This window comes from Egretta garzetta, unplaced genomic scaffold (genome assembly GCF_000687185.1).
Source record: "Egretta garzetta isolate BGI_Z169 unplaced genomic scaffold, ASM68718v1 scaffold248, whole genome shotgun sequence".
Classification (NCBI taxonomy): domain Eukaryota; kingdom Metazoa; phylum Chordata; class Aves; order Pelecaniformes; family Ardeidae; genus Egretta; species Egretta garzetta.
Window position 1 is genome coordinate 66,577 of NW_009260596.1, and position 15,818 is coordinate 82,394.

The following is a 15,818-nucleotide window of genomic DNA, read 5'->3' on the forward strand; positions in this document are numbered from 1 at the left end:
GGGAGGTAGAGGAAATAAAAATGCAGGCATGATTCAGTTGTCCCAAGTAACTTTCAAAGATAACTGTGCGATGAAACACACTGATTTTAATTAATGTATTTGCAGCACTGTGAAACATAAACTTTATGAATTATGGCAAAAACCTAATATTGTGTTGATGTAGAGAAATCCTACTCATTCAAAAAGGGATGAAGATCAAATAAGAACATGTTATAAACACTTACATTTTCCTTATCCAATTCATATCCAAAAGATCTAAAGAAGTAACATCAAAAATTGGTAGAAACACATTTTTGAACAGCTCATTACCCAAAATGCACATCGTAGGACTATCTATTAAGCTTTGAAAAGTGTAGGTAAATTTTGACAACAGCAGCCAAGATCAAGCTATTTGGTATTCATACTAAGATTTCCAATCTGGACACTGGATCAAGACACCAAAATCTTGCACTCGAGCATGATGTTCAAACGGACAAAATCATATTGCCTAAATATTCTGATTTGGTTATTCTGATTTGGAAGTCAGCCCCATTTCCATAGTGAAACTCTGCACATCCCTCTACTCGTGCTTCCTTGATACATTCCCTTTGCTACATAGCCAATGTTTAAATACAGGTTAACTACAGAAGGTGAAACATCTAGAGTTGAATCTGATTTAGAACTATTAACAGTTCTGAAAAAAACCCCAACTTTTGGTGAAATTTTAAAAATAATTAGTATTACAACTACAATGTATCTTTCTTATTGGCTCACAGATTAGAACTAAAGTGTTATTATTTTAATTAAACATAACAAAAAATAAAGTACCTTTAGATTTTTTGCTGGAGCTTCTTTTGCTTCTTGGACTTCTTTTTCCACCTGGCTGTTTTTCTGTAATAGGCTTTTCCTCCAGCTGGGGGTCCATATGGACATTTACAGATCTCCTGTCAGTCTCACTTTCCTTACAGCTTGGGGTGCAGTCTCCACTGTCTGTATTCTCATTATTATTGATGCTGTCCTGCTCACCTTTATCCTGTTGTCCCACAGCAATGCTACTGTTGCTCAGAACCTCATTCCCATCATTGTCAAGTTGGTTTTCATTTTCATCAGCTGAAGAAACCAAGTGAGATGCCAAACTTTCCACCCTATGGTCAGCAGGACGACTGTTCTTTGAGTCTATTCGTAGATCATTTCGTGTAAATTTTCTGTCATCCATTAGAACGTTATTTGTTGAACCTCTTAATCTCTCTCCAAATACTTCTAGACCTAAAATATAAAACCAGAAGAAGCATTTATAATATGTATATTATAATGGCTAAATAACCTTGTAGTTAATGCCAGCCAATAAAGAATCACATTAGCCAATGTGATACCGTTTAAAACTATGGGGAAATTCTTTCAAACGCTAATCCATTCCCCCATTATTAGTCTTAAAGTAAAGCATATCTACATATAAAAAAATCATCTATAAACCTGTATTTTTATCCAATTATAATCAGTTCAATTTACCTGACCAACAGCACAGCTAATCTTTACAGCAATGCTCACAGTGTTACAGCTAAGGTAACAAGAAAAACAAAAAGATAAACAGAAACCACCCCCACCACCCCCTTTAAATTCGTGGCTAAAATGAACACATTCTTGTCACATAAGATCATAGTTTGCCTGAAATAAAAATAAACCAGGGAGGAATATAAGCAGAACAACTTTTAATTCTCTCAGTGATGGTATCACATCAAATATGCAGATAGATTAACTGTTACAAGAATTAGATGCAAGTAGAACCTGTTTATTGACTCAGATTGTCACTTTACTTTCAAGAAAACATTCAACACATCTTCAGTATACACAGAAGCAGATGGTTTGTTAATAAAAAACCCTAATCCCCCACCTACTCTCAGCAGGGGTCAATTTTCCCTTTTTGTGAACATGCAACTCTAATCTATGCTGCAATTCGATGCATATTCACAGGAAAAAAAGGGGTAACTCTTAGCAGCAGAGTTACACAGTACTTATACAGGACTGTTACAGTATCAGTTCCTATCTTTAGCTTTCAGAAGCATGGCAATGCTGCTAGTTTAACTTAGCAAGCATATAGATGAAATACAGCTCCATTATATACATCTCATTAGATTCAGCTTACATATTTTAAATAGTGAAGCCAAAAATCAGCAAGCACTCTTGTATTATAGAATAGCTTAGACAAGCCTTCTACAGCAGCTTCCTATCCTTCCTTTAAGTGAAAAAGCATTTTAGGAAACCTGTCTTCACCAGGCTTTCTTCAGTCTTATGTCCATGCATATACAACTGAAATAACGGAAATACTCACTTGCTAAATATGCAAGATAAAGTTTCATTTTACTTGCTAGAGGAATTCAAATCACGGAAAAATGGAAAAAAAAGCCTCAGAGAATAAATAGGTTTTCCTTCATTCAAAGAAACATATTTCTGTTAGAGATTACTAAAAAGATTTTCCCAAAATTATTCCTCTACAACCTCTGTAGTTGCTAAAAGGACTGGAAAAAAGAAAACGTCGCTCCTATCTTAGAGGAGGACAAGGAGGATACTTCAGGGAGGTACAGGCTGCTCAGCCTCACCTCAATCCCTAGAAGGTGATAGAGCAAGTAATCCTAGAAACCATTTTCAAACATATGAAGGACAAGGAGGTCATCAAGAGTAGTCACTGTTTATTTATGATGGGTAAATAGTGCTAAACTTGATAGGCTTCTACAAAGAGGTGAGTGGCTCAGCAGAGGAGGGGAGAACAATGGATGATGCTGTTTCCTTTGACTTTGGTAAAGCTTTTGACACACCAATAATATCCTCGAAGACAAGCATACAAAGGACAGGCTAAATAAATAGACCATGAGGAGTTCCAGGGAAGCACACAGAGGTCGACAAGCCACCACCAGCTGGGCAACACAAAAGGAAAAGTCAGCACCAACTAGGGCAACTCCATCTCTGCTTCCAACCTGAAGAACTTATTAACCGTTTCCAGCCACACCAGTCTAAAAAAATACTGCCTATCCTATAACATATAAGCTGCACCAGGGGAGGTTTAGACCAGACATTAGGAAGCATTTCTTCACCTAGAGGGTGGTCAAACACTGGAACAGACTTCCTATGGTGGTGGTTAATGCCCCAAGCCTGTCAGTGTTTAAGAGGCATTTGGACAATGCCCTTAACAGCACGCTTTAACTTTTGGTCAGCCCTGAATTGCTCAGGCAGTTGGACTAGATGATTATTGTAGGTCCTTTCCAACTGAAATAAGTCTATTCTCTCCTAGAAGAATAATGAATTGTACACTAGAGACGCAAGTCGTATTTTCCTTTGGCAGCCAAATAAGAGAATTAGCTTTCCTTGAGCACCAGAAAGACAAAGAAAGGAACTCTAGAGGAGATACATATCTGAAGGACGCATCTGTTCATTAGAAGGATGTTCCTTAACCAAGCCCTTTTCTCTCAGAGTTAAACACAAAGTGAAAGGTTAAAAGGAGGACAGAACTTTAATCAGACCAGCAAGAATCAGAATATACTATTTACAGACACCCACACTATAGTTATGTTGATTTATTGATGATAACTGTTCTAAAGCACTAAAAAAAAAATCCCAAACACCATGTTAAACTTGAAAGGTTTGCTTCTTACTCTTCCTAGCATATGAAATAATACCTACTGCTGGTCTCTCTAGCTCATAGATTAAATGATACATCAAACAAAAGAGATGGAAGCAAATTGCCCAAAGCCAATGAGGAATTAGTTTCAACAGCAATAATTAAAAATCAGGATATCCTACCACCACTCTTAATTCTATCAGTAGACAACAGTTTATCCTTTCAACAGCTATCACAGGGAAACAGAAACGTGAATGCATTTGAATAAGGTGTTTCCTATGAGACCGCGCAAAATGAGGAAAAGATGCTTTTGACAAGTGAAATTATCTATAGAGGAAGCTAGCATTTTGATAGAAAATATTAACTCATTTCCTTTTAACATGTGGCTAAAATGATAGTCCCTCTCTAGCTGAGAGGCTGGAGAGCTACTGGAGATCAACATTTCTTCATTTACTGTTTGAAACTCAGCATTTCTCCAAATAAAAGTAGCCCTGAAAATCCATTATTTTCTACAACCCTTAGGAGTCTTTAGAGAATGAAAAGCCAGAAAGAGCTAGTTTAAAGAATTTAGAACAGTCCTGGCCTTGCTCTTGTGAAAGGATTTCCCTCCCTGCTCCCCAATGAAGCTTTTTTTCCTTCTTGGTTTTCAATGTTGCAATCTGCTATTCCTTTTGACTTTACCAAGGCATCAGGCGGGTACCAAAGTGAAGCTAAATCTTGTGAGAATGAACTTTAGTGCTGTCTAAAAACAGAAGTAGAAACATGTATAAACAAAAATGGAATTAAAATCACTAGTCATTTGAACTATATTTAACAGACCAATAACATGTACTGTTTACTGTTTTGCCATTGAAATGAATTGTACACACAAACACGCTAAGAAAAAAATGTTCGTTTCTTCCTAGGCACATCTTTCCTCCCTTCACCGGCTGCCCAAAATTGAAATAAAAGCTAACATTGAGCAGAACTGTGCTGACCTCTGTTAAAAGGTGCCGATGGAATGAAAGTGCTTCAGTTCCAGTTGCCACACAGATTCATGCAATTGGCATATATAATCATGGTCATTGTAGCACAAATAAGATGAAAAATACTTGCCAAGTGGCTAAAAGACAAAGTCTGTATTGAAGAAATCAGTTGTATGCTTGTTTGCTTTAAGACAAACAGTATGTACATTACAGAAATATCACCATACTCACTTCTATTTTAGGTCAATTTCAATTTTAAAAGGCCCGTGCTCTTCAGTGTTCTCTTTTAGGTACTTCATATAACTTCATGTAATTTCAACAAAATTTTTAGGTGGTCATTTTTGTGTATGTACAGAGCCTTTCTTCCATCTATTCTCACTAAGGAAACATAACCTTAATTACAGTTGTTCGGATTGTATTCTGAAACAAAGGGAAGAACTGGGATCTTTCCTGACCTGGCAAGCCGAAATTTGAAGAGGGCATTAAAAAACACCAACCAAAACCACCAGCAAATAACGTCCCCCCCTCCAACCTCTCATACTAACACAGCTCCTCTATCTTGGAAAGCTGGGGGGTTTTATGAATGTTTACTGATTTTATAGCATAGTATTTGATTTACTGGTCACAGAAATATCTTACAGAACAGATCAAGATCATAACACCATATGTGCTGGCAAAAGACTAAAAAGGTTCTAACATTCAAAAAGTTCATAGCAAATAATTTTTTTATTCCATTTGACTGCCTTCATACAGGTCCCCTGCCAAATACACTATTTTCCCTCTCTTATTCTCATGACACTTAATTATGCTATGTTAATTAGGGAGATTTAGGTCTTTAAATTCTTAGAAAGTCAGTTTCCCCATTATATCACCTATATTGCTCTATTCAAATTGAATGGGGATTTCAGATTGGTTCCCAGTGTTGCTTCTACTCAATCTTTTCATTAACTTTGATAGTAACACACAATAGCTGTATAAAATCTGCAGTTAGAAGCAGTCCAAAGTATTTTTGAGGATTTAATTCAAAATTAATCGTGGCAATAAGTGCTCCAAAAGGAGTAACATGAAATTCACCAACAGACCACACCGTATCTTTTAGAATAAATGAAGCACATCTGTATGAAATAGGGATTAACAAGTCATTCTGTTCTGATGAAAAGCATCTCATACAGAGGTATCAGACAGAAAACTGACCATGAGTCCAAGTGTTTTTTTCTCCTGGGATATAATACAGCAAGTGTTATAGGCACAAGAGAATTCATTATGTCCTACCACACACTAATCAATTACAGCTGTGTATTTTTGTTTCGTTCACAGTATACACAAAACAACATGTACACAAATAAGAGAACCTACATCATAGCAAGGTGAGAGTTTTATAGAGGAAGGGACAACACTACATGTGGTAACAGTTATTCAGCCTAGAAAAGGTTGTCATATAAACAACCAAACAGGCTGTCTAGAGATGTGAAATCCTCATCCTTTTTAAGAGGAAATTAAGCAAATCTCAGGTTTAAGGACAGGTAAAAAAAATAGATAGTACCTATATTAAGGGATTTTAATTTTCTATATTGTTATGGGGGTTTTGTCTCTCTTTTTTTTTTTTAATACAAGCAGCTTCACAAGTCCTAGAGGAAAAAAAAATCATGTTGATTCTGCGAAAAGGAAACAGGATTTTTTTTTGAAGCTACTATCTTTACAGAATTGGTACTTCTACCACTAGAACAAAAAAGAAAAACTGTAGAAACACTGAAATTTAAAGAATTACTAAACCTAACCCATATATTTCTTAAAAAAAAAAAAAATCTGTTGATCTTTCTGATAGCTGGTGTAAAAATACATTACAAGACCAGATTTAAATGTTAATATCTCATTTCATATTGATAAATAATCTTCTACAAATTAACACAAACCAATGTGAAAAACTGTGATGGCCATATAAAAATTAAAACATACTGAAAATTCTTATTATTGCATATTAATTTCTGCATATAAGGAAAAATGTTAATATTTTGTGTACAACTACATTTACTATCAAAACGAAGATGCAGCAATGGAGAGGAAACTCTAGATGACAGAGTAGCTACATGGCACTGAAAACTACATACAACGGACCATTACAAGTTCATTAGCTTGCAAGATAAAGGGCAATGCCTACTGTGCTGTTACAGAAGCTAGTAAACAAAAAGCCCATATGTTCTTTTGAGAAAGTGGATGTGCAATTTCTCTGGTTGGAATGTTGTTGTTTCTAAAGAAAGGGAAACACAAATATTTATGTGTATACTTCCATTATCCAACTTCACATCTCCACAGAAAAAAAAATTAGCATGCTGTTGTGCTGTCTTATAGCATGGACTCATTAGTTTATAATTTCACAAAGTAGTCTTATGTACAATCCCATTACTGGATAGCCTCACTGTGAGAAGAATCTCATTAACATCCTCCTGACAGTTCAGTTTGCCCTATGTTTGACTTCGAAACTAAGTGTAAAGATATCTTCATACTTGTTTTCTGCTTCTGTGTCAGAGACACGATTTAGGAGGTCTATCTCCTCAAACGTGTTAAGCCTGCAGTCCTCCAATAAGTATCCAGACACAGAAGAGGTTTATCTAATTTCAGTGAATTTACAAAAATGTCTGAGCATGAACACTTTGGTGGTTTGGCACTTTCTGACACTGAAATGACATTTCTCAAGTAGCAGTGGCATTTAAAGCCATGATGATCTATAAACAGCAGGAACAGTGAGGTTTTGAGAGGAAGTTCCCCATGCTATTTCCAACTTCTAAGCTTCCTGGTCATACTGCTTATTCACAGCTTCAATAAACAATGATAAACATGTACTGCCAGGCATAATCTACTCTTCCACACTTAACATTACTACAAAAATATGTTTCAGTCAACAGCCAAATACAAGAGGTTTCTCTGGGAACAAATAGTATCTTTTATTAAACATATGACAGAGTTCAGATGAAAATTTCGCAGAAACAAGCTCTTTTTCCGGCACTCAAAATACATAATGATCAGTCCAAGTGTCTGAATCATTTTGGGTTTTAAGCTTCACTAGAACAAATTTCACTTAATGGTATAAGAATAAAAGGGGACCTCACCATTTGATGTGTTAATTTTTTCTTCTTGTCTACAGCAAAAAACCAGAATGTATCTCAGGCGGGGGCAGAAAGGCAGTAGAACAGACTCTTTTAGGAGGCCAGAGAACTCCCATCACTGCAGCACTTATACGAACAGTCTAGACAAACACTGGTCAGGAATAACCTACGAGTGAGTGGTCCTGCCTTGGGATGCATGAATCTCCTTTTTAGTCTTATGAGGAGGAGTAATTTTCCTTTTTTTGACTTTTACGTTTTAATTCTACTTGAACAACTCCCATATTGTAACACTTCAGAACGTATGCACAAGTTTTATTACAAAGTATAACAAAAATTAAAAACTTCACACTAGACAAATTCATGCACCTTTTCTAGGATGGGTACTTTTTCTCTTATTAAAAAAAGTTCTGCAAATCAGTAAAATCAGTATAGACTATTTTATGAGACCTAATCAGCTCAGCTCACTCTTATCCAAATCTTTACTTTACCAGGACCTGAGAAAGCTGGTACCTACCATCCTTACCTCGTAACAGGTAGCTAAAAAACCACACAATGATCTAAAATCCCTCATGATTTAGGAACAGTTTAGGTTAATGTGACAGAATACAGTCCCTTGACATGGAGATGCAAAAATAACGAGGAAATTTATGTAAAGACTGCCCATCTGAAGAAACAAGAGCGTTCAAGACTTTCTGACAGTTGAATTTCATAGTGAGACTGAATTCCGTAATTTACACCTGAAGGACGAGCGAGTTTCATAGCCCTCATCAACACAAAGAAAGTTAGTGTATTCAAAATATTCAGTTATGTCCTAAATCATATCAGGGCCAGAAGCAATGACAAATAGAATGGAAATCTGTCCATAAAATTTCTGAAACAATTCTTGTCCATGAATATTACACACTTGCAGTCTCTTTGTTATCTAACCTTCAGGTCCAGCTAGAAGGTTAATTAAGAACAGAGCTAATTGTTAGAGCTTCAGTAATTGTCATCATTAGAAAATTAGAATATCCAGCAGCTCTACCAAAATGTTGCATCAGTTGGTTTTACATTTCAGAAGGGAAGGATGGTCTAGTTTCTACATTATTCAGTGTCAGATACAAATGACTGAGATCAAATCCTTTCTTTGCTCTGAACCTCCTCCATGAAGTCAGTCAAACTGGTACATCATCTTCAATGCATTTCTTAACTAAAAAATACTGCTTTATTTCACAAGGATGTAACAAAGATGAATACACTAAAAAGACCGTGAAATAGATATTTTGGTAAAGGAACCATACAAGGACTGTAAAGAGGAACAAAACAGACAGTTAAATTTGGTGAAGTTTTTTTGCCCTTAAATGCACGAGTGAGAACTTAAATCGCCTATAAACCAGATGGCCTATGTTAAACGAATCACAATCTCCCAAAAACTAATCACTAGCGTAACTTGATTGAAGTTAATGAAGCTGCGATCACTTAAACCCAGCGGTGAATTTAGCCTTGAGTGCTGTTTCAACTCTGCCCTTTCCAACAGAAAGTTACTAAGGTAATTAATTTCCACTCTAATTGTGTAAATAAATGCTGGCTATATGAGCTGTCTCTAATATTTTACACATAGTTCTGATTAATAGATCTTGGAGAGGTTTTCTGAAGCACACAATTACCAGTTTTTCTATTAGAATTTGAATTTATATTTGCAATACCTGAGCCTGTAAACAGACATCTAATTTGTTTAAGATCAGTTTTTCGGAAAACTCTTATTATCAAGGCCAGTTTAAGTAGTAGTTTCCATTAAAAAAAAAAAAAAAAAAAAAAAAAAAAGCATCTTTCCATTAGAATGTCCCAAATATCACAAACATGAATAAAACCTAGCATCAGTACTGTAAGAGGGTAAAAACTAATTTCACTTAAAACCCAAACCGAGATAGATGATACCAAGACAGGAGGAGATTTACAGCCCATAGAGACACTGAATGATTACTATTTCTCCTTATACTAATGATGTCATCTTCAGTGCTAAAATAGTAGACTTTAACAGTCTTCCATGAGAAAGAGAGAAATGCAGATAAGAAACTAAGCAGCTACCAAAACAACATTGGGTAAAGGGTAATTTTATATGCCAGCTGTCATAAAATCTTCCTGGGATCAACTGTGTAAGCTCTGCACTGTGAATGTCACGTTATTTTATAAAGACATGAAGAAAGGAAGATGGCAAAATATTATTGAACAACTTGTAGAGTTCTAAGTTTCAGGACAGATGCACCCCAGTTTGTTTATTTTGCCATTAGTCAACCGTAACACTGTAACAACAGAATGAACACCACCTGAACTGTGATGCAGGTCTAGCCGAAATGCTCACTTGGAGGCTAAAAGTACCAAAATTCCAAGTTTTAACTATTAGCAAAGAACCTTGAACATGTACACTACAAATTTCCATATTACTTCAATGACATATTCATCAAGTGAACCTAAAAAAAATAATCTTTCTAACATGCTCATATTACAAAGATAAAACAAATACCAGGATTAGTTTGTTGGTTTTTTTTTTAAATCCCAACATTATTTTGAATTAATTTCAGTTTGCCCTGCAGTGTAATATTCTTTTTCCAAACAAAATAAACCAACAAAATTAAATGAATCCCATGGACAGAGAAAAGCAGTGTTAAAGCTCAGATTATAAGGCCACATGTTGGTAGTTCAGTGTGGACAGATGGAGCGGTGTTATTTGAAGAACAGTCGAAAAAACTTCATGCTCCTAAGCAACTTTGTTCCTAAAAAGTGAGCATGCAACACACCAAAATTTGTCTACAGAATTATTTGATATTAACATAATTTCTCCTTTACACTTTCCTTATAAGTTACCAACACATTTTCAATACATCACAGTTACACAGTAAGTAGATAAGTAAAAAAATCTTTAGCATGGCAAGCTCTTGAGCAAGATAACGTTGCCAAAGTGTTCGGAATAAAGACTTAAGACAAGATATACACACAAACACGGGCTGACTGAATTTGAAAGTCAGCAGAATGTGCTCATCAGAATTCAATGAAGAGGAATTCTGAGAGAAGTAAACAGAAGATACACCTATTTGAATGTTTTTACTCCTGTCCACAAAGGTTTAATAGCACTTTTTTTTGCATGCACCAAAAAAACATTTGCAGTAAATTCAGTGCTGATGAAAGATGCCAGATTGATAGCCCTAGGGACTGAGTTTCTCACAACATTGGGTAAAGGGTAATTTTATATGCCAGCTGTCATAAAATCTTCCTGGGATCAACTGTGTAAGCTCTGCACTGTGAATGTCACGTTATTTTATAAAGACATGAAGAAAGGAAGATGGCAAAATATTATTGAACAACTTGTAGAGTTCTAAGTTTCAGGACAGATGCACCCCAGTTTGTTTATTTTGCCATTAGTCAACCGTAACACTGTAACAACAGAATGAACACCACCTGAACTGTGATGCAGGTCTAGCCGAAATGCTCACTTGGAGGCTAAAAGTACCAAAATTCCAAGTTTTAACTATTAGCAAAGAACCTTGAACATGTACACTACAAATTTCCATATTACTTCAATGACATATTCATCAAGTGAACCTAAAAAAAATAATCTTTCTAACATGCTCATATTACAAAGATAAAACAAATACCAGGATTAGTTTGTTGGTTTTTTTTTTTAAATCCCAACATTATTTTGAATTAATTTCAGTTTGCCCTGCAGTGTAATATTCTTTTTCCAAACAAAATAAACCAACAAAATTAAATGAATCCCATGGACAGAGAAAAGCAGTGTTAAAGCTCAGATTATAAGGCCACATGTTGGTAGTTCAGTGTGGACAGATGGAGCGGTGTTATTTGAAGAACAGTCGAAAAAACTTCATGCTCCTAAGCAACTTTGTTCCTAAAAAGTGAGCATGCAACACACCAAAATTTGTCTACAGAATTATTTGATATTAACATAATTTCTCCTTTACACTTTCCTTATAAGTTACCAACACATTTTCAATACATCACAGTTACACAGTAAGTAGATAAGTAAAAAAATCTTTAGCATGGCAAGCTCTTGAGCAAGATAACGTTGCCAAAGTGTTCGGAATAAAGACTTAAGACAAGATATACACACAAACACGGGCTGACTGAATTTGAAAGTCAGCAGAATGTGCTCATCAGAATTCAATGAAGAGGAATTCTGAGAGAAGTAAACAGAAGATACACCTATTTGAATGTTTTTACTCCTGTCCACAAAGGTTTAATAGCACTTTTTTTTGCATGCACCAAAAAAACATTTGCAGTAAATTCAGTGCTGATGAAAGATGCCAGATTGATAGCCCTAGGGACTGAGTTTCTCTGTATACACAGAACAGATATAGCACAGAGTGAAAAAGTTTGTACCCCTGCCAAAATGCCTTACAATACACAGCTTATGCAACAGTCTTCACGCTACAGAACCTTTTGCCTCTCCACTGAAAATGTCAAAAATATTGTTGCTTAGTGTTCATTATAAGGGAAAATAAGACGCGGACACTGTTATTAGCATCAGTAGGAACAGAATTCAAGGCATCAGCTCATTTAAAAATGTTTATTTTTGTGCTGAACAGCTCTTTTGTCAGCTGTGAACTTTGCTGCAGTGTTGTTTGTAAGGCTGCAAAGTCAATCTGCACCTGGTGTGAAAATGTCTTCCTATCAAACAGCATATTAGGACAGAAAAATAGCGAAGGAGGAGTGGTGTTATATAGTTTTGTTTTGGTTTTTTTTTCAAATAAGCTCATATTAACATACATGACCATACACCTAGTACTCAGAAACTGTCTCAAAAGAGAACTGGATAAGTTTCATCACTTAATTGGTAGTTGAGCACTCACTCTCCAGTGATCTGCACAATTGATCTAGCCCACTTTTAATGGCCAGTAATTCCCTATTAATCAGGTATTCCCTATTAATCAGTGCTAGGGTAGAAGCTACGCTGTCACATGGAGCAGGCAGGCTTCCAGGGAACCTTGGATTCTTATTTCCCTTACTACTAACAGCTCGGCCAAACAGCAAAGCACTCTACCTTCCTTCAAATCCAAGTGTCTGGCCATTTTTCATTGTCAACAGCTTACACATAGAAAAGCAGTAATTTAAGGTTTATAGAGTATAGTGGTTCTAAATACAAAATTGCTGACATCATTATAAAGACCAATTTTCACTTTGAAGGAAGATATCCAGTACAGCCCACAGGTTGCAAACTTACTGGTTCTCAAACCAGATTGTGGCATAGGATTAAACGCTACTTCAGTCCTTAGGATGTTTCCTTTGTGCATGTATGGGCTTAGAGTGGGGGACAGCAATAACAAGGGAATAGGACTAAAGAATGTGGCTACTTTCCAATTGATTTTTAAAAAATAATTCTTCCTAGAGATTATGTTCCTGAGTGCACAGTGCTTACAGGACTTTTGAAGAAAACTCTTACCACTCTTACTATTTTCCTTGATCACCATCCAAAGTATTACAACAAGAATATTGAAGTATGCTGAATAAAATAAGTTATAATTCTGTGACAGCCTGCATCTCAGCAAGGCACAGAGATGTTTCTGCCAATCCAAACACATAGCAGGTTATTTTATTTTCACATTACTCAAGTTAACATGCTTAAGTGATTCTTTCAGCTCTTTCTGAACATCAGTTCTGTTGTAAGATTTTTTTAAAATTCACATTAGAAGTAGTATTTGGTAGCAGGTAAGCCTTTCAAAATATGCATAATTAAAAACCCCCAATCAATATTAAGAGTAAATCTTAAATTTTACAATGAGTTAAAGTGGGATATGGTGAATAAAATAGAAGGACAAAGTTTCTGAAACAATTATATGCTAACAAACTTTATCTGTGTTCTGAGCCAAATAGGAGACTAATGATAAGTACCACTACCAGGATAAGAAAAGTTATGATCACATACCTCTTGGTTTATTTGGGCAAGATGGGAGTTCTACTGAATTTGTACTTAAAATGAAGTACGGGCATAAGAGTTTGAAAAACTGAGATCAAGATGTATGTACTACTGCCATTTTCCCCCCTTACTTAGAAATGCTTGTCCATACTTACTAAGGCTAAATGGTTAATACATAGCAAGATAATACTAGAAGACTAATGCTTTAATATTAACTTAAAACCATAAATTTTAAACGGAGCCAAATAAAAGCAAATGCAAAAGACATTTAGAACCATTGAGAAGAAAAATATCTTTTTACTGATCTTTTTCACCCAAAGAACTAATGTGCTCTTTTGGTTCAAGCATAGGCTGGAATCCGAACAAGCATGTAACCCTTTTGATTCCTTTTCTGATTTATTTCAAAAAATAACAATTAGGAGAAAACAATAATTTCAGAGCACCCAACAATGCACTTAAATTACAAAGACGTAAGACTCTATGAGGTAAGACTGTAAATTCAAATATTTGCATGTGGCAATAGCTGGATTAAACTAGAAACTATATGCCACACTCAACCATTAACTTAAAAATAACTGTTCAAATGTTCTTGGGATACACTTTAATGCATTAAACAGCTTTCTGCATTGTAACTTCCAAAAAAAAAAAAACCAAAAAAACCACAATACTTACCATTTTCTTAAGGTTTCAACAGTTTCTCAAGGATAACGACCAGGTCAGAAAGAGGTAGTCCTTTACACATGCAAGATTCAGTATAGATCTGGCAGTTCTAGGGGAAGGGGAAAAAAAACCCCAAAAAACAAAGAATCATAAATTTATTCTAAAGAGATCTATGGTTCAATGCAGGCAAGTGCTAAGCTAAAGTAAATAAAAATATGAAGAAAGTGTATCATTTCTAGTGTATAAAGAATGTCAGGGCATTTGGGCTTTACTTAGCAAACAGTCCTCTAACTAATCTCAATTACTCTGAGCAGCCCATTCAAAGATGACTTTAGCACTCCTCAGTACTCCAACTGGCAACAAAATCCAAAATTCTTTAATTAACCTTAAAATATAAGGAATATAACATGGTAATAGAGTAACTATACCTAACCTTTTTGTGCCCATAGCTATCAATAACCTTTGATAAGGAATGCTGAACTAGGACATTACTAAACACTTGCTCTAAGAAAACCAAGTTCTGCTTGATGTTCTAAAAGTCCTATGAACTACTGAATTATCAGACTAATTAGTAAGAGAGGAAAAATGCTATTAAAAACACAAAATCCAGTTTAAAAATGGATTGAGGTCTATCCCATCATCCAGCTGAACAGCCTGTCCATTTCCCTTAAGGCACAGGGAAGACTATTAAAGCACTCAGTGTAAAAGAGCAGAGAATTTAAAAATAAACTGCAGATATGAAGAACTACTGCACTCGACAAGGCATTTGCAATCTTTCCTAAATCCAGCCCAGCCCCTCTTCACACCACATTCAGATCTGCCAAATGGAGAATAGCAACGCCACAACTTTCTGTCCCAGGTTCTGCTTAATAGAGATACGTCAAAAAAAATGATTTTGTTTAGTAAGTGGGCACATGTTAATTTCTCACTTTACAGAGAAATGAAATACAAGAAATGAAGCAGTGTGCACAAAATCATACGGAGAGTCTACTTTTGAGCCATTAATTTGAAGACCAGTCTACTCTGGTTGCCAGATCACCCTTGCCTTCTGCACAAACTAGGCAGGGAGTGGGGAAACATGTTTGGGAGGATTCTCTCTCCCTGTCCCCAGAACTCCCATTGCACCGTGGCCACTCACCTGCCACCAACGTGTTTAGCACGGTATCCCTTAAGGATGAACTCCAGTTTCGCAGAATTTGAACTCAATTTGAAGATGGTCCTAAACTTATTTCTCGTTAAGGCATTAGGGAAGTTGTTGAAAGGACGACATCACTGCTACTGAATTACTGGCTTTACCTCAAGCGTAATTGCAAGACAGTACGGGGCAGAAAGAAGCCGACAAGAACTGATGCCTGAGATCTGCTGGAGCAGGATCCTGCGCCTGCTGAGGGCGGCAGGGCGATACAAAGAACCGAGTCCCGAAGTGACTATTGAGCTGCAGACGCGGAGATCAAAGGCTCCCGAGAAACACCCGGGCAAACCTCAAACTAAATACGTAGCTCCTGGGACTTCCACTCACAAACAGAGCAGGCATCCCTCCACCGGTGCCCGGCAGAGGGTTTCTTACCCGGCCGAAGCCTCCCCCTCCC

General features: G+C 36.2%; 1 protein-coding gene across 4 annotated transcripts in view; it reads right to left on the minus strand.

Annotated features, from left to right (window-relative positions):
* Positions 1-15,791, minus strand: part of CNST (consortin, connexin sorting protein) — a 53,790-nt gene extending 37,999 nt beyond the window's left edge. Inside the window, exons 1-3 of one of the 4 annotated variants that reach the window (XM_035900254.1) lie at positions 15,526-15,791; positions 14,242-14,338; positions 1,006-1,245 (exon numbers count right to left, since the gene is read on the minus strand). In XM_035900254.1, the coding sequence (XP_035756147.1) occupies positions 1,006-1,195 (190 nt within the window). In that variant the 5' untranslated portion in view covers positions 1,196-1,245; positions 14,242-14,338; positions 15,526-15,791. Of the gene's footprint in view, positions 1-807; positions 1,246-9,967; positions 10,103-14,241; positions 14,339-15,367; positions 15,390-15,525 lie in introns of those variants that run through there. The other 3 variants (XM_035900252.1, XM_035900253.1, XM_009644687.2) reach the window with 3 other exon arrangements.
* Positions 15,792-15,818: the final 27 nt, after the last annotated feature.